General features: G+C 43.1%; 1 protein-coding gene across 1 annotated transcript in view; it reads left to right on the forward strand.

Moving 5' to 3' along the window:
* The window catches only part of LOC147019683 (sodium-coupled neutral amino acid symporter 2-like), a 170,531-nt gene that overhangs the window by 59,798 nt on the left and 91,127 nt on the right, over window positions 1–19,606 (forward strand). The window contains exon 5 of the mRNA XM_085894324.1: window positions 18,768–18,825. Coding sequence (XP_085750450.1) covers window positions 18,768–18,825 — 58 coding nt within the window. The remainder of the gene's footprint in view (window positions 1–18,767; window positions 18,826–19,606) is intronic.

Genomic DNA, 19,606 nt, shown 5'->3' on the forward strand with positions numbered 1-19,606 from the left:
TGTTAATTACGTACTGTTTGAACTTGGTAGCGTCCTGTCTATTAATTATGTGCCTCAATTAATTACATATTACATACTATTGGCATGTACCTTTTGACCCTTTAGACTGCTGAGACCCCTTAGAGCAGTGGTTCTCAACCTTTCTTTGCCCCATGCACCCTTTTCACCATATGTCAGAATGTCACTCCCCCCTTTCCAAGATTGTCTGACTCAAAAGGTGCATTCCAAATAATATGCATATATTGAAAATCTTTTATTTTTTCTGTATTAGTACATATACATTGACTTGGATTATTTTTATAGTGGAGTTTTACAAATTTAATAGCAATAGAAAATGTTGATGGATTTTAAAACGTGAATAAAAGTAGTTTTTTTTATATTCATAACTAATTACTTAACAGTATTTAACAATTACTTAACTGAAGCATACTTCAATAAACAAAAAGTTCAATAGAATGCCAGGGTATTGTAATTCATTTTATTCTGATGAAGATTACAGTCAATGAGAAACCTGTGATTGTTTTTTCTTCGCCAATTCTTTGATATGTGGAGGAGTGCTTGAAAGAGCACAATGCAGGTCATTTTCAACCTCCAATCTACTTCGTTGTTTTTGCAACAGAGTTGAAACAACAGAGATTTTCAGCAGAGTTGAAAAGCCTGACTCACAAAGATATGTCAACACAAATGGAAGCAATGCATGGGTAGCTCTTTCTGCCACTTTTAGGTAGGAATCGCACATCAAGGGCCAAAATTCTGTGATTGATTTCTCATCGAACATATCTCTTGCTCCCGAATCAGTCTTCAGCTCCAGAAATTCATCTTGACAATCATCAGGAACTTTTTCAACTGACGATTTAAATGGATTTCGCACTAAATCCAACTCATCACTGAGTTCAGGAAAATATCGGCTGAATTCATTTTCCAGTGCTGTCAAATGCTGCAAAATTTCATTTTTTGCAAATTCTGGAAGCACTTGGTCTTCACCACCACCAACAAGAATTGATGATAGTTTCTCAAACATTGCAACATTTTTGATCTTGACCTTTCTCTTCCAATTTTCCAGCTTGCTCATGAATGCTTTCAAGGAATCCATGAATTTTATGATGCTTGTATTCCTTCCTTGCATCTGAAGATTCAGTTTATTCAGCTGCTCAAAAATGTCAATTAAATAGGCAAGGTGCATGATTCATTCCTCATCATCCAGCCAGGCAAAAAATTCCATCTCACCCTGAACTTCAAAAAATAATTTGAGCTCATCTCTAAGCTCAAATACTCGCTCGGTTACATTTCCTCTTGAAAGCCATCAAACATTTGTGTGGGAAAGAAGCAAATGATGGCCTGCATCCATGTCAATACATAACTGCTCGAAAAGTCGTGAGTTGAGAGCGCCTCCTTTGATAAAATTCACAATTTGAATTGTTTGATCCAAAACCTTCCCTAGTGGAGCTGGAAGTGTTTTCGAGGCCAGTGCCTGACAATGGATCATACAATGAATGCCTTTCACTTTTGGAGCTCGCTTTTTCACGCAAACTTGAAATCCACATTTTGTCCCCAACAAAGCTGGTGCTCCATCTGTACAGCACCCACAGACATTATCCCACAAAAGATTTTCTGATTCAAAGAAAGATGAAACCTTTTCCAAAATATCTGAGGCCTTGGTCGTTGTTTCAAGAGGAGAACAAAAGAGAAACTCCTCTTTAAATGAACCTGAGTGAACATATCTTGCAAACACCAGCAACTGGGAACACAATGCCACATCAGTCGATTCATCAAGTTGAATTGAAAATAAGCAAAATGCTGCAGACTTCATCTCCTGCACAACTTGATCCTTGATGTCAATGGCCACGTCGCTGATCCTCGTTTGAACAGTTCTGTTTGATAGTGAAACTGCTGCAAGTTTTTTCTCCAATACATTTCCCAACACAATTTCCACCATTTTGAGAGTGCAAGGTTTGATCAAAGTTTCCCAAATTGTATGTGGTTTTTTTTCTGCTTTGCTATCTCCAGTGCTACGACATAAGAAGCTTCAATAACCTTTTCGTTCATTTGTTAGAATGCCCCTGTTGAATGCAGCTTCATCTTTTTGAGAGCATTCCCATGATGTTCAAAAAAGCTTTTGTCCTTGTCTTTGTCCTTGCGTTGAGAATGAACATTCTGCAAATGTTGCTTCAACTTTGTTGATTTCATAGAATCATTTGACAAAGCTTTGCTACAAATAACACATTGAGGCCTTTCTTCTCCATTGATGATTATGGATGTGAATCCATATTGAATATATGAATCATCGTACCCTCTTTTTGACACTCATGATGGGCTCCAAATTCTGTGAATAAAAAAACAAGAATAAGTCAAAGATAACTATGAATGGAATATTTCCACAGTTAAAAAAGTGAAATATTTATCTTTCTTTTTAATTTAATCTGTGGCATTCAATAAACTTTATTGAATGTCACAGATTAAATTAAAAACAAACTACAATTCTACAGATTGTACATAATCTACAGGACATCACACCGTATTCAACAAAGTGTTAAATTCTACAGATTATATACAATCTGTAGAATTATAGTTTGTAGAAAGATCAATATTCCAGCAGTTTGAGTCTGCCAATCTGTGGTCCCAATTTCCCCCCTGGTTGAGAACCCCTGCTTTAGAGTTTAGACCTTTGAAGACCCTTTAAGATACCCAAGACTCTGAAGACCACCAAAACCCTTGAAGACCCAAAGATAAAGTGGGTTGTATCAAAGCGGGACAACTTGAATAAAGTGGCCCTTCTAGTTATTATTACTACTTTGCAATGGCCACAATTATTCCCACATTCTTGTGGGGGTGGCCAGGTGAAGCTTGGCTTGCATCTTTCATGAACAGGCTAGCCAAGCCTGACGTTCTACTAGATTAGGGCAGGAATTTGTAATTTGTTCAGAGTGCTGGCGATAGCTCGCCTACTCTTTGTGAAGGACACTGTCGGATCTTACCAACTGTGGGAACGTCCACCAACTAATGCCGGCAGATGGGGCACCAGTTTATCATCTATTCGAGGGACAGCATACACATTGATGAATCACTCTCTCGGTTTTAGCCCTGCTTGTCTGTGTTCGTTTGTTTGTGAGCAGGATATCTCAAAAAGTTACGGATGATTCAGACAAAACTTGATGGACAGGTTGGGTGTGTGACAAGGACGAATTGATTCGATTTTAGTGAAGATCCGAATGCTATAATTTTATAAGTGATTCTTCACCATTGAGAGACGGGGTCAAAAACGATATATAGTATTGTACGATATCTCAAAACGTTATGGATGGTTTCAGATGAAACTTGGTGGATAATTTGGGTAGGTGACAAGGACAAGCCGATTCGATTTTGGTGAAGGTCTGGATGCAGATCCTCCCCATCAGTGGGATGCAAAATGTAAAATGTTCAGCCTGGCAGAGGTATGCGCTCTACTGAGTGACATTCTAGTTGGCTATGCCTGTGGCCAAATTGGTATTCATGAAACTTGCAAATTCTCTGCAGTTGAGCATTACTGAGGGATGAGCCAAGCGATACCCAAAAATTGTGTCCATATTGGTCCTTACCTGCAATTACATAACCCTGTTAGCCATTTAGTACCATGTACCTTCCATTACACCTGGCCGCCACTATGAGCAGGGGTTGGACTTGTTAACCACCAGAACCCATTTAAACAAACCTCATTTACTTTTGTGACTATTAACCTTTTTAGGGTACCCAGTCTAATGGATTGGGTAACCTCTTGTTTTTCTTCTGTTTATTTGGGTACCCAGTCAAATGGACTGGGTAACCTATTGTTTTTCTTCTGTATATTTATTATTTTTCTTTTTCCGCCAGCAATTTTCAGGTTTTTTCGCTTTAAAAATCATTTTCTCAGGAACGGTAAGTCCGATCGACACAAAATTTTCACCATAGTATGTTTCTTTTTTGATAGCATTCTTAGTTTATAATTGTGACGTCATAGGTCACGTGCCTGGTGTTGGCTTAATGGTTAAGGTAGTGGGCTTGGGATCCTAGGGTCCTGAGTTCAAATCCCGCTCAGCTGTTGAATTAACACCAGGTGGGGTTGACTCTGCCTGTCATCCTTCCGAGGTCGGCAAAATGAGTGCCAGCATGCTGGTATACTGTGTCGGAGTGGCGACCCGTCCAGGATTGTTCCCAATAGCCAAGGAGACTGCTTCGGCGGCACCAACGCTCTGCACAGAGTATGTTCCTAATGGATGGATGGAGGTCACGTGGTATGGGCGCCATCTTGAAAAAACCGATAAACTTTGGACCTCTGTATGTCTGAAACGGTGCAATGGAAAAATATTTCGCTTCATACATTTTAATGAACTCCCAATGGGGAAGACTGGTGATTTTTCGTGATGTCATCAGTGAAGCAGTATCCCGGTGAAAATTTGTCAAGTAGAACGCTGCATTGGAAAAATCTGAAATTTCTTGAGCATCATCTACACAATTCACCGTAGAAAAAAAAAATCTTGATGTCATAGGTGACTTGGTTTGACAGCCATCTTGTTTTTTTAAAAATAATTAAAAACATCTTCTCCAGAAGGGCTGAATGGATTGATGCGAAACTTTACACGCACATTCCCCATGACAGCCTTTTACAAGTTTGTTAATTTCTTATTGATAGGTCACATGGTTTGGCGGCCATATTGAATTTACCTTAATACCTCCAAACATCTTCTCCAGAACGGCTGAACAGATTGAGGCAAAATTTTACAGGCATATTCCCCATGACATCCTTTTACAAGTTTGTTACTGAATAATTGATAGGTCACATGGTTTGGCAGCAATGTTGGATTTAAGAAAAATATTAAATAATGTTTTCTCTGGAACTGCTTCATCTATCGAAGTGAAAATTTGCAACTATCTACCATCGTGTATGCACATATGGTAAAAATTATGACGTTACAAGTCACATGGTTTGGTGGCCATCCTGGATGGAAAAACTCACCTTATCCGATTTAACACGAAACTTCACACACGTATTCCACTCCAGGATTGGAGGCAGAATGTAAACAGTATAACCATTGGAGAACAACAGTATAACCCCACTCCACCATGACATTGTTGCTTCAAGTTAGCAAAGAGGTCTTCGGATGAATCATAGCATTGTCCCCTTGGTTTGTGATGAAAGAGAAATCCATCCAGCTCAGGCATTCCTTGCGGATCATCACTGGTTAGCCATGTTTCTGTGAGACAAATGAAATTTCCTTCCAGGAAACGTCTGTCAGACCTCAAGTCTTCGATGTGCGACTTGAGACTCTGAACATTGTGTAGAGTTAACTTACATGAAGTTGCAACTTCAGGATAAGTCATATCTGGTGAGGGGATAAATGGTAACATGCTGTCCATTGCTGCTGCAATCTTTTCATTGCAGTAAATGGCGGAATCTTTGAAGTCCTGGATGATAAGTCCTTCTGGTGTTGTGACTCGACTTAAAGCTACAGCTACATAGGACTTAAAGCAGAGAATATTTTATTAAGCGAGACAACAGCTTCTTTTAATATTACTCCTTGAATTTTATGCATCGTGCAGGCATAGCTGAGTTTCAGTGGAAATTGGTGCCTTACACCACCACTGTTTGTTACTCTGTCTTCCTGAGGACTGATCAGAGTGCTGTAACTTGGTAATGATGGTGGTATGCATTTTTCTTTTCGCAACTTGTCCCCTACTGTTGGATTGTCAAATACAACATAAACGACTGAAGGAAAGGAAACGCCAGTAGTTTGTGATGTATGAGACACAGTACCAAAGACACCATTTACCAACCCATCCGATACATCCATGTTCTTTATCAACATGACACGTGCATCCACAGCTAGTGTGACTCTTCTTGCTAGATTTGTGTTGAACACTTTGATGTACCAGTTTGCTCTTTTTACCAGTTTTCCAGATTTGGCATCTCTGAAGAAGTATTCTGCATCAATAGAAACAATGTTACAGCAGGATGAATGAAGTTTATCCACATTATACTGGTCTACTTGTTCATTTGTGGCAAAAATGTGGATTGCATCACTCTCTTCACCAGTTTCACGTTTGCATAACTCATGTACATCCTCAGCTTGCAAGTTTTCAGATTTCTTTCGTGTTCTCAAGCTATTCAGAATCTCTGCAAATGATCCATGTTTCTGTCTCATTATCTCTGTCAGTTCAGCAATAAGGAAATGATCAGCCCAAAGGTTTACAACAACATTTTCTGCATGTAGAGCAATTCCTTTCACATGTGAGAGCTGATAGAAGTCACCAACAGCAATGATTGAAACATTTCCAAATGGAGAAAAATCCTGACATTGCTTGATCTGTCTCAGTCTCCCATGAATATACGCCAAAAGCTTGTGATCCACCATGGAAATCTCATCAATGATCAAAATCTGCAAACTGCTTAACTTTGCTCGAAGGGAGTGGATTTTTTCCTCGCCAAGAAGCTGGTATGGTAATTTGGCATCAACAGCGATACAGAATGTGCTGTGTATTGTGGCTGCATTGATGGTAAATGCTGCAACACCTATAGGAGCAGTGAGTAATACAGACACATCATCAGGATTTGGCAATGTCCGAGCAAGAATTCTGGTTGCCTCGTAATACATTGTTTTGATCAAGTGACTCTTGCCTGTACCAGCACCACCAGTAACAACACATGAAATGGTTCAGGGGCATTCCCATTACTTTTATTCATACACCACCGTCATACCTTGTAGAATACTTCTCGCTGTTTCTCATTCAGAGACCTCATTAGAGTTTAAGCTTCATCGTAAGATATAACACATTGACGAATTTCAATGTTATGGTCTCTCTTTTCAAGTTGAAGTAAGTCGGGGATATCAGAATCATCTTGTGGATCTGTGTTGTCATCTTTCTGCACATTTAAACAGCTCAACCTTTCTACTTCGGTTTCTGCACATATCTGAGCCCACGCATCCTCAAGTGGACCAAGCTTTTCAAGCAGCTCTTCTGCTCTATCAATTTCAACAGCTGCCTTTTCAAACAGTGTTTTGTTCCTTTTAACGATGTCTCCGACGAATTGTACAGGGTGCTTGCCACATTTCACAGCTCCATCTTTGAAGAAGTTTTGGTAAGTTTCAAAGCCATCAGGTTTCAGCTGACCATTACACCGTTGAGGTAGAAAAAGCTGAAAAATACTCTGATAGTACTTCTCAGGTTCTTTCATGGGTGAAAATCTTGCATATCTGATTACTGCTGGATCTGTTCGGGATCGTTTCTGCATGTAGCCCAATCCATTCTGTAGCTCATGCACTGTACTTTGACGTTTTCCACTTTTAACATTACGCATCTGAGATTTGTACAGAACTCTGAACTCTGAAAAGAAAGTGGCAAGACAAACATCTTCAAACTCTGTTGTATTTGGTCTGTTCTTGTATCTATTGACGAGGCTCATCATCCATATATCGTCAACATTCAAGTCACCACCTTTGTTTTTGTTCTGCAGAACGTGAAGGGGTAGACTCATTTTGACAATATTGTTACGGCGCCGGGGGGTCGACCATGAGCACGACCGCTAGATGGAGCCGCGAGCTGGCTCGACCGATCGCCCGGAATGTAAAGGTCGTCGCCCCGGATAAGTCCGGAGCGGACGGGTCCTGACTGGACCGAAGTTCGCCAATGGATAGACCACGTGGGGTAGGGTCGATTGCTAACTTTTCAATTTACCTAAGTACCCACGTGGTCCAACTACCGGGGAAGTTCACCCTCGACGGAACTCGTACGAAAATGAGCCGCTTGGCGTGCCCGTTCCGTGTGCGATTCCAAGCGGCTAAATCGCCGAGAACCGTCGGTCCGATTTAACAATTTGCCAACACTAATCCTCAAACGCGCATCATGTCGAGCCAATGCAAGAAACACAAAACGAACTGATACATTTAACAATTGGGGTTTATTTATACAGTAATAATGGGGTGCTAGGGAACACAGAAGAGCAGAACTATACCGAATACAATAAATGCAAGTATATACAGCGAACAAAGCACTTAACAGTTTTCTACTTGTTAGATGGGCCCACGGACACACATATGCACACACACACACACACCCAAGAAGTGGTGGCTGATGCCTTTAATGCAAACTTCAGCTCAGAGGGACAGATGAGCCGAAGCCCAGGGTCTGCCTCGGACCTTTCCACCTCGTGTGGTCTTCAAGCTGTTCGGACCGGGCACCAGCGTGGGCGAGCTAGATCCAATCACTGCAAGCCGCGATCCTTTCCGAGCTCCGGCGGATCCCCTCATGCTCCAGACCATGTGCTGGTGAGACGAGGTGCCGATCCTTCCCGACCCGATGCGTCGCTTCCCCGAAGAACCACCGACCAAGATGAGGCCAAGGAGTCGCAGCAAACCGGGAACCAAGCAGAGACCACAAAGAGCTCTACGCAGCAAGAAGAGCCAGCCGAACCAAAATGAAGCCACGAAGCAGAACAACCAACTCCACCTCAGAGTTATGATGGAACAGTCATGTGGAATGAAGGGTTTAAATTTCAACTTGATCTTTTGGTTTGGTAGCCATGTTGGATTGAAGGGGAACAATTGAGTAATATTTACTCTGGAACCGCTGTGTCAATATATGCGAAACTTGAGAATTATAATCTTGCCGACATGTGAAACATAAGTTCAAAATTTCAATCTGATCGGTCGCACGGTTTGGCAGCCAGAATTATTTAATTATTTGAATCTGAGAACTTTTAGATTTTTTTTTTTTTTCCAGAAGGCTCATTTGGCTGCACCTGAAAGCGTTTGAGGGGACAGGGATAGCAATTCAATTGATACCGACAACGTCCCCAGGAAAAAGGGCTGACTGCATACGTAATAAATAGATTGAACACTTTGTGCTACCTGGTTCGTAACTCGTCAGTCCCGTGCTGTATCGAAGCAGGGCTGCATTTGTATCACTATTAAATAATGTTTTCTCTGGAACCACTTATCCTATCGAAGCAAAACTTTGCAACTGTCATCTACAGAAAGTCTCATGTTGTATCAAAGGCGGACGTCTGGGTACCCGGTCATCGCTGCCAGCAGTTCTAGTTATAATATTGTTTTCCTTTGATTAAGTGACAAGTAAAGCAAAACTGCATTTGAAGAAAAACGTTGCCATTTATTGAATAAAACATGTGAACCTTAAGCAGAATTTGTTCGGCAAAAAAAGAGGAATAAAATGTACTGTTATTGCTTTTACTTTATCCTACTTATCTTTAAGAATAACAGTACTAAACTTGAGGCAGGATTCATTTGGCTAAGGCACGAGGACAAAGGTATGACATTCCTTACAATGTAGCAGATAATCTTCTGATGTTTACAAGGAGATGGTACCTTTCAGTACTGTATACCAACCTTTTAGTTACGTATTTGTTTATTTAAGTTTTTAAACTCGTAATTCCCAACAGAATGATGGAGAGGAAGTGCAATTTCTTTTTGAACTGTTTAGTCTGTGGTCAATCCTCAGCATGACTATAAAACTCAAATTGGTGTTTCGCTGTTAGGGCATTGCATCACAGGTTGTGCCGACCCTCAGATGGACGTTAAGCTGGGTGTCTTGTCTGCTCGCATTATTTCATTTGCTTAGTTGGTGTCTCTTGCAGAGTTGAGGAGCTGGCACTATTTGGCACATTAAAGAGCCCATGGTGTCTTTCAATGAAGAGTAGAGTAGTCATCGCCCACATTTTGTCCAAATTCAGGAAATTCCTCTGGTCTCATCTTTTTGAATATTTATTGATACATTGCTATCTCAGAATGTATTTGATGTCTGGACAGTTGCTTCTACTTCTTCTTCCACTATGACCACAATTATTCCCATGTTGTTCAGGGGGAGCTTGAGGCCCAAGTCTTTCATGAACCAGCTGTCCAGGCCTAATGCTCTAATATGTAGTTTGGGCAGGGATTTGGAATTTGTTCAGGGTGCCACCAATAACTTGCCCGCTCTTCACAAAGGACACTGGGATCTTTAACATCCACAACTGATGTCAGCAAATGGGATGACCTGTTTCACATCCATCCGAGGGGTGGCACACATTGATGAAGCTCTGCTTGTGAAACGCCGAGATGACAGCTTATTGCTGGGTTAGGATTAGAACCCAGGTTAGACAGCTTAGAGGTGAGTATGCATACCTCGAGGCAATCCTGCCAGCCTGGGAAGCTGCTCCAACACTATAAATATAATTTGTGCATCCAAGTGTTCATACATCACATGCGAATTGCCATCTTTGGTGATGAAGAGCTCCCATTGTTATCTTTCAGTATGAGGCAGAGTGCTTGAGTCTGTTTCTTTCCCACTGCAGAAATTAAAAAAAAAAAAATTATTCTCTTCTGGTCTTGCTAAAATCACCATCTTTCTCTGCGCTCACAGCCTCCCTTCCTCAGGTTCAATGTTTTTTGTTGTTTTTCGACCCACACCTTGTTACTCTCCCTGAATTGAAACTAGTGCTCACCTATGTTCCGTCATCCTGCGTCATATTACCTCTTGGGTTTTCCTATACCCACTTCTGGGGTCTTATGTTCTCACCTTTACCACCCCCCTCCTGCCAACCCCTTTTGCTTCCTGCCAGTCCTCTTGTCATACTCCAGTATGTGCTGGAGTTTGTGTTTGACTGTTCTTTTCATGATCTGGAATTTGGTGCTTTCATTAGCTGAGGCTGAGACGGACAGAGAAATAGACAATATTGGGGTTGGGGAGGGATGGAGATGATCAAAACACCAAAGCAAACCTACTTTCTGAAGCATCATGCTATACTGTGAGGTGTGCTTGTGTGATTGACTTCTATACACTCGTAAACTGCTGGATGGAAACAGTTAAACTGGTGGTTGTACTCAGGGTGCATATGGGGAGGTTTTAAGTGGTAAAATATTCATGTGCTGGGGGTTCAAGTTTGGGGGGGGGTGGGGGAGTCCCCAATTTTCTCCATGTAAATATGTATGACATAGCAATGGTCCCAGTAAGGGGTATTCCAAGTCACACGAAAATACACCAATTCTGGGGTGAGGAACCTTTTTGTAATTCTAGGGGAATTAACCCGTCAATAAGGAGAGGTTCTTCCAAGTTAAACATAACGGTTTGTAATGGAAACCCATGTAACCTTGAAATTATCTTATCGAGACGAGTTCACTACCCTGAACAGCTATTCTTCCAGTACTTGCTATTCGCGATTGTGCAGTAATTCTTTACAAAAGGAAGTCTTTTCTTGCTTTCCTGTATTTTGAAACATTGGCATTTTATCGATGTCTCTGTTCTACACTTTATTCATTGTTATAAACCCTGATGAAACCCCTTGAAAGTAACTCCAGTTGAGCTGGAATGTGCACCAAGATGATACCAAGTTCAGTGTTGCTGAGAATGGAGGAAAAGTCAAAATTACAACAAGAATGGACAATTGAAAGAAGACGAGGAATTGTGGGGAAAAACTAATTTGGCCATTAAATTTGGAGTTAATAAAGTACAAGAAACCATTTTGAGTAATGGAAATCCTTTCCTTTTTAGGCTTTCATGTCTTGAACAGGGGGATTAGCAGGATGGCCAAGAGTTACACACGCACACTCGACTCTTGCCTTTAAGCTGTCTCGCCTGGGTTTGAATCCTGACAAAGCTATAAATTGTCATCCCGGTGTTTAACAGACAGGGTGATTCATCAATGAGTGCCATCCCTCGGACGGACATTAAACTAGGCGTCCTGTCTGCCGGCATTACTTGGTGTATGTTAAAGATCCCACGATGTCCTTCATGAAGAGTATGTGAGCTATCGCCGGCACCATAAATGAATTACAAGTTCTTGTCCTCATGACTTTGTCGAGCGTCAGGTCTGGTCAGCCGGTTCTTCAAAGACTTGGTCCAAAAGTTTCCCCCGGCGAACCGCACAAGAATGTGGGGAAAAAGTGTGGCCGTTAAAGAAAGAAGGAGATTGTTTTGAATGGCATTGTGTTATGTGATGCAAATCTGTCAATGAATTTTACTCAAAACTCTCACAAAAGCTGAGAAGCTGTTGCGCGCATCTGAGCAGAGCTTGTATTATGCTTTTAAAGTGCTGTAATGTGAAAAGTTTTGTGGGTATATTGTTGTGGAAGAAAATCCTTTTATTTTCAGAAGCTAATCGGCATGCTTTCGTCAACGTTTCAGAAACCAAGGTCGTTCTGTTGGTTTTTGTAATCCACAACAAACATTGTCTCTCTGGTCTGTTCAAGCTGCTGCTTGAAGGTTATCCCACTTCTTTGATCATATTTATTCAACGAGTTCGGCTGTTTGTTGAAAAATAAATAAATAGATTGAAATTTAATAAAAACAATGCTGAACCAACCTTGCACTCAAACACACTTTGTTCATACCAGTTCGTTTGAGCCCAGCAGTCTCTTCAAAGGCGTGTGCACGCGTGTGCGCACCCCAAATCTCAGTCATTTTGGACGTGCATGTTTATTTGTGAATTTTTCATAGTGATTGAAAAGATAGGTTATGGGGAACTTGACTATCTGATTCTTTCAATGTGCAGTTTTTCTTGGAAAAAAAAAAACGATTAGAAACTTATCTCCTTCAATGTCAGCCTGATGTTGGCTTAACGGTTAAGGTGGTTGGCTTAAGATCCTTGGGTCTTGAGTTCGAGCACCAAGGCCCTTGAATTAATACCAGGCAGGTCAACTCAGCCTGTCATCCTTCTGAGGTTGGCAAAATGAGTACCAGCTAGCTGGTAACTGTTGTTGCCTCAGCGGCACAGCCACACTCCCAGAAAATGAAGCAGCCAAGCAGCCACTGGGCATACAAATAAAATGAAAAAAATCCTTCAATGTTCAAATCAGATACCAATCTTTAATATCAGTCAGTGAGTCAGTGGTTAGAAAGACCTTAATAGATTTGATACCAGCAAATACCACCTGTCGCTTTGCTGACAAGAATACTGAGGGGTGGGGTGGGGGGAGTGGGGATGGAGAGAGGGGGGAAGAGTGAGGAGGTAGGTGGGCAGAGAGAGGAAGTTATGGGGGGGGGCAAGAGGAGGGAGGGGGTCGGGAAGGCAGACGTGCAGTGGAGCATTCCTTACAATTCAAACTGTCTCATCAAAATGCTTCTGCATAGAATAACAGTGAAGATGGAAACAAAATATTGTCTGAAATACATTTACCACTGCCCAGAGGCAAACACCGCCTGGACGCATCCAGAGCCACGCAAGCTGTCCGGAGCCCAGCTCGCATCTGGAGACAAACTCCCATCTGGCCATAAATACCGCCTGGACGCATCCGGAGACCAACACCACCCAGTTGCATCGGGAGCCAAGCTGTCCAGAGACAAACTCCCGTCCGGACACAGACACTGCCCAGAAGCGCCCGGATGAGACGGGCAGAGACGAACGCCGCCCGGAAGAGACGAATGCCGCCCGGAAGAGACGGGCAGAGACGAACGCCGCCCGGAAGAGACTGGCAGAGATGAACTCCGCCCGGAAGAGACTGGCAGAGATGAACTCCGCCCGGAAGAGACTGGCAGAGATGAACTCCGCCCGGAAGAGACGGGCAGAGATGAACGCCGCCCGGAAGAGACTGGCAGAGACGAACGCCGCCCGGAAGAGACGAGCAGAGATGAACGCCGCCCGGAAGAGACGGGCAGAGACGAACGCCGCCCGGAAGAGACGGGCAGAGACGAACGCCGCCCGGAAGAGACGGGCAGAGACGAACGCCGCCCGGAAGAGACGGGCAGAGATGAACGTCGCCCGGAAGAGATGGGCAGAGACGAACGTCGCCCGGAAGAGATGGGCAGAGACGAACGCCACCCGGAAGAGACGAATGCTGCCGGGCAGAGACGAACGCCGCCCGGCAGAGACGGACAGGGACGAACGCCTCACGGCAGGGATGAACGCCGCCCGGCAGGGACGGGCAGAGACTGACGCCGCCCGGCAGGGACGGGCAGAGACGGACGCCGCCCGGCAGGGACGGGCAGAGACGGACGCCGCCCGGCAGGGACGGGCAGAGACTGACGCCGCCCGGCAGGGACGGGCAAAGACGGACGCCGCCCGGCAGGGACGGGCAGAGACGGACGCCGCCCGGCAGGGACGGGCAGAGACGGACGCCGCCCGGCAGGGACGGGCAGAGACGGACGCCGCCCGGCAGGGACGGGCAGAGACGGACGCCGCCCGGCAGGGACGGGCAGAGACGGACGCCGCCCGGCAGGGACGGGCAGAGACGGACGCCGCCCGGCAGGGACGGGCAGAGACGGACGCCGCCCGGCAGCGACAGAGAATGAACCACTCGCTCTGAATAACGGGGCACGAACCACTTGCTCTTAATGATGGGGCGTGGCAAAAGCATCCCCAGTGAGTGAACGATTTGCTCAGAATGATGTTGCATTGGTACCAGTATCGACTGTGGAGCGCTCAGCAAGTGGCTTAAGCACTCCAATTCAATGGTTGATAAGGAACGGCTGGCCACGCTATGGCTGCATACCATGTGGGATCCCTTTAACTTTAAACCTGGTCTTCGTCGCGCTGACATCAGTTAAAGAAATAAAATGAATTCATTCAAATAATGACTTTATCGACAAGAGTTGCTGTTTAATGAAGAACAAGCCTGGAGACATCGTCGTAAAATAACATTGCATCGCCCGTGAAATAAGAAAAACATTGCAGATAATCCGTCACGTGGTACATCGGTTCACTGTCTGCGGAAACGTTATAACTTTATGTTAAAACGTATGTTTTTCACCAGATTCGCTTTTATTCCTTGTAGAGCACCTCGCGAAACCTCCGAAAATACAGACACAGATCTGGCAGGCACTATGGAGAGCAGTCCCTCTGGGGGACAGGGCGGGAGGTCAAAAAGTGAATACATTAAATTGTATAGCTCAATGAAGGTGGTTAATTTTGACACATTATTAAATTTGGTATTCACTCAATATAATTCTCCAAACTGTAGAATAAGGTAAGTCCAATGCCTTGAAAATTTCACATTTTCTTGTGCATATATGGAGAAGGAGGAAACATAGCCTTGCTTGCTTAAATTAAATCGGTGTATAGGCTTCTTTAAAAGACTCGTTATTTATTTAAATTGTCAGATTTCACTCCAGATTTCGACACTTATTTCGTCCAGATGATATCCGATCCTCAAAGCCGACAATATATTTTGATGATATACTCCTGACACTAAACTGTTGTGGACCCAGGGTTGCGAGGGTACTACGAGGGTGGGGAGTATCCCTGGTTCTCCCAGAACTCACCGGGAATCGCAGGCCGTCGTCGCACACGAAGAACTTCGTGCCACGGCGGGTCGCTAAACGACAGCGAACGCCAGTAGCTGGACCACGTGACTTGCAGTCCTCTGTCTGACACTCTTTACATCGGAACACGTGATCTCCTTATCAGGGAATCGCGACCTCAGCAATTATGCTATTATATTATTAAATCCTGATTAATGCGGCCGAGCTTTCCGCTAGCACAATGCCGGACTGATACGAGAGCCCATTAGTGGGGAATTATAACCTCCTGGCTAATCTACATACAGACATTGCTGGACCAATGGAAAAAAGGACAACCATGGGCAGATTGGAAATATAACAAGAATAATTTATTTACAATGAGGAATACGGAAGGAGGGAGGGTAACTCAAGAGCTTTAATGGTGTCAAAGGGAAACCGGGGCAGGAAAAGGGGAAATGCAATAAAAAGAGTGTAATCAAGGTATGTATTTATAAAAAAAAGGACAGCGAATGTACAAGTTGCAGAATTAACCTATGCCTTATCTTTACTTCCAGTTAACAAAACAAGGAACCCATCGGACCACACACACACAGGGAGACAAATTGGGACTGGTACGTACAGTATGTCACCGTCACCCTCCCCAACTTGGTACCGCTCTCCGAAATGGCCCCGACACTGCTCTCCACCACCGAGGGTCCACCAGCTCCTTCGGGAGCACAAACCAACACGTCCAGAACCAGGGAAGAGACTAGTGCGATGACCCAGGCACACAGAGAGAACGAGCTTGTGTCATGACCAGGACCCTGATAGCTCGAGGCACAAGAAGAAAGAGACTGGCAACCAGGACAAACGTAGCTCGGGGAGGGGGAGGGGGGGAGCGAAGACCGAATTAACATGCCGAGTGCAGCTTTATAGCCCTGGGGGCAGGTGGGGCCAAAGAGCCACATGTCTAGATCCCCCGAGGAGGCCCAGGACCAGCTATATAGCCATGTCAGACCCCACGAGCCGGCCCCATGCCAGCCATTGGAGGGTTTCCCTGCAGCCGCACCCATTCTGCCGCCAATCCGGATATGTAGTCATTTGGTCCTTTCGGCTGTCATCATGAATAGAGCTCCACACTTAACATGGGGGGGGGGGAATCTCTTCCACCCCCATCCTCCTGGGACGAACCCCAAACGTCCCAAACGATTTTATATATATATATATATATATATATATATATATATATATATATATATATATATATATATATATATATATATATATATATATATATATATATATATATATATATATATATATATATATATATATATATATATATATATAGGAATGGGAGAATTTGGTGTGCGTTCCAGAATGCTGGTGTACATAGCACACTTTAAATTCCATGGTAGTAAAACACGCACACCCTGTGATGAAGGCTGTCACGGCACACGTCATCATGCGCTGATGTCTCTATTCTCCGAACGGGTTGAAAGGGGGCACTAACTACCCAACCCAATTCATTTGATTACTCCCTCCAATCCCGACTCCAGCCTCTATGTCATCCAAGTTGTATTTTTCGTCAAAATCATTATAACCACAAATTCATTGGTCAATTCCATCCAATGATAATGGCATAATGATAATATTAACACGGGGGCTGGCAAGATGGTCCCGATCTCTGCCACTGTCCTCTCAGCTGTCCAGCTTAGATTTGAATCCCAACCCAGCTGTCATCCTGGTGTTTCACAAGCAGAGCGATTCATCAATCTGTGTGCTGTTCCTCAGATAGATGTTAAATTGACGTCCCATCTGCCAGCATTAGTTTGTGGACTTTAAAAAGATCCCACGGTGTCCTTCATGAAAAGTATGTTAGCTATTGGTGGCACTCTGAACAAATTACAAATTCTTGCCTTAACCTTAGTCGAACGTCAGGCCTGGCCAGCCGGTTCGTGAAAGACTTGGGCTATCTTCCCCGTGGGAATAATTGTTGGCGTTAAACAATAGTGACATTAACAAACCACTGTCCGCATGGTGCGCACATATACGTGACTCCCCCCCCCCCAAATCCCCTCAACAACCCAGGTTGCTCCTGTAGGAAGTGGGTCTCGTATATATAAAGTTGTATTTTTTTGTCTGTCCATCGATAGAATCGGCCCCACCAGTAGTACTCCCATTATATTGCATACTGTTGGAATCCTCTTGGCAAATGGAGATGCAAGAAAACATTTTCAAACCTACAAGGTTCCCAGTCTGCAGCAGCTAAAGTCCAAGGTCGACCCAGACTTGGCTTTCAATGGGTCAAGGCCAAAGTGGTTGGCAGAGCATGCTATCATCTCACCACTAAATGAGAATGTCAATTGTCTGAATGGCTCATGGATGAGTTTCCAGGCCAAGAACTAGTCCACAAGTCGGTCGACGCTGCCATAAGTGCCGAGGAAGCAATGCAGTATCCAGTAGAGCTCCTGAACACCCTGGAGATACTTGGCATCCCACCACACCAGCTCAAGCTGAAGATTGGCTCACCCATCATGGTGCTGCCGTTCCTGGAACCCCCAAAGGCGACAAATGGCACATGCTGTGTGCTCATGTGTCTGCATGAAAATGTCATTGAGGCAACTATCTCCTGTGGTCCTGATAAAGATGAAGTTGTTCTGCTACCACATATCCCACTCATCCCATCTACATCTGAACTGCCATTCCAGTTCGTCATCTGCAGTTCCCCTGTGGCCTTGCTTCTCCATGACAGTGAACAAGGCACAGGGCCAAACATTCAAGGCCATTGGCGACATATAGCAGGATATCTCAAAAACTTGTGGATGGATTCGGACAAAACTTGATGGATAGGTTAAGTATGTGACAAGGACTAATTGATTCAATTTTGGTGAAGATCCAAATCAGGGTGGAGGTATGTGCTCTACCGAGTTCCCTTCTCCTTATTATAGTATTGACTGCTGAATTATATGTGATGAATTAATTTGAATTATACGTCGTACCTGGCTCTCTTTTTCTAAACTCTAAATTCCTTCTGTACAAGGTGTGGGTACCTCTGCTAATAAATAAATATGAAATGTGTGTGTGTGTATATATACATATATATATATATATATATATATATATATATATATACACATACATATACATATATATATACATATATATGTGTATATATATATATATATATATATATATATGTATGTGTATATATATATATATATATATATATGTATGTGTATATATATATATATATATATATATATATATATATATGTATATATTTTAATGGAAGGACTGTTGACTTGCCCGACACCACAAATATAATATGTGAATAATTATGGGCTAATATGACGTTTGAGGTACGTCACATTTTAGGTGTTGGTCATTCAATAAATAATTAGCAATATTGACGGGAGGGACCCTGCTCGATCTGTTGGTGATCGGGTGTGACTTGAACTAAGAAAGGACTTTATCACAGAGACCAAAGTCTTCAGAAGGCCTGTGTGTGAGAATAGCATGATTTAGCATGTGGTACATGATGATTATGATGTCAAAAGTATTGTAATTAAAATAACCAATAACCTTATGCTGATTTGCTATTCCCACAGCAAGCACTTGCTCCCACCGGCCGAAGGGAAGGCTTTTCCATCAACTGAAAAAGATAAGGTGAGTTTTGGAAGAAAATTAAATAAGATTTGTGTATAAAAGTCAGCGACGTACGACAGAATGACATTTGCAATGTTTTTGGCTGTCGTGCCGTTACATAACTCCAAATGGGTTGATTCAGCCTGTCGCCCTTCTGAGGTCGGCAAATTAAGTACCAGCTTACTGGAGATGGGGCACTGCATCAGCTGCACAGCCACGCTCCCAATACCGATGCAACCAACAGCCACAGATTGTATACAAAATAGTAAAAAAAAAGCTATAAAAATCTTCAAAAAGGTTTGGCGATCATGTGGAACAAAGTTGAGTCTTCACAAAATAGAGGTAAAGAGAATGGATTATAATTGGAGAATAAATAAATGTAAACAAAATCAGGCTTTGTAAATTGGTGCTTAATTTTGCTCATCTGTCTTTATTACCCTATTGTCCATTCTCTATGCTGCAAATGAGATCTGTCCTTTTGTTTGCAGCAAATGGCTGCTGATTGCATCATTTTGCATGGGGGTTGAGTTTTCCTCTCACATAAGGATTCCTCTCACAATATTACTTTAACAAATAACCAGGGGTGTCACAATTTATATGGTATAAAGTTTAGCCGTGCAATGAAAAAACAAGTGTTGTCAAAGCTGAACAAGTAGAAACCCAGAGTTGTCAGTACTTTACTCCTGGTTATCTCCCTTTCATTCATGTTAACTGTTCCACCATAATATTCAGAGTTGAGAAACTAAAAAATGAAAGGTTGTAAAACTTTCACAGCATAAACTCTGAGCACGACAATGGCCTA

This window comes from Eptatretus burgeri, chromosome 9 (assembly GCF_056783735.1).
Source record: "Eptatretus burgeri isolate ZD-2024b chromosome 9, Ebu_testis_v1, whole genome shotgun sequence".
Taxonomy (NCBI): domain Eukaryota; kingdom Metazoa; phylum Chordata; class Myxini; order Myxiniformes; family Myxinidae; genus Eptatretus; species Eptatretus burgeri.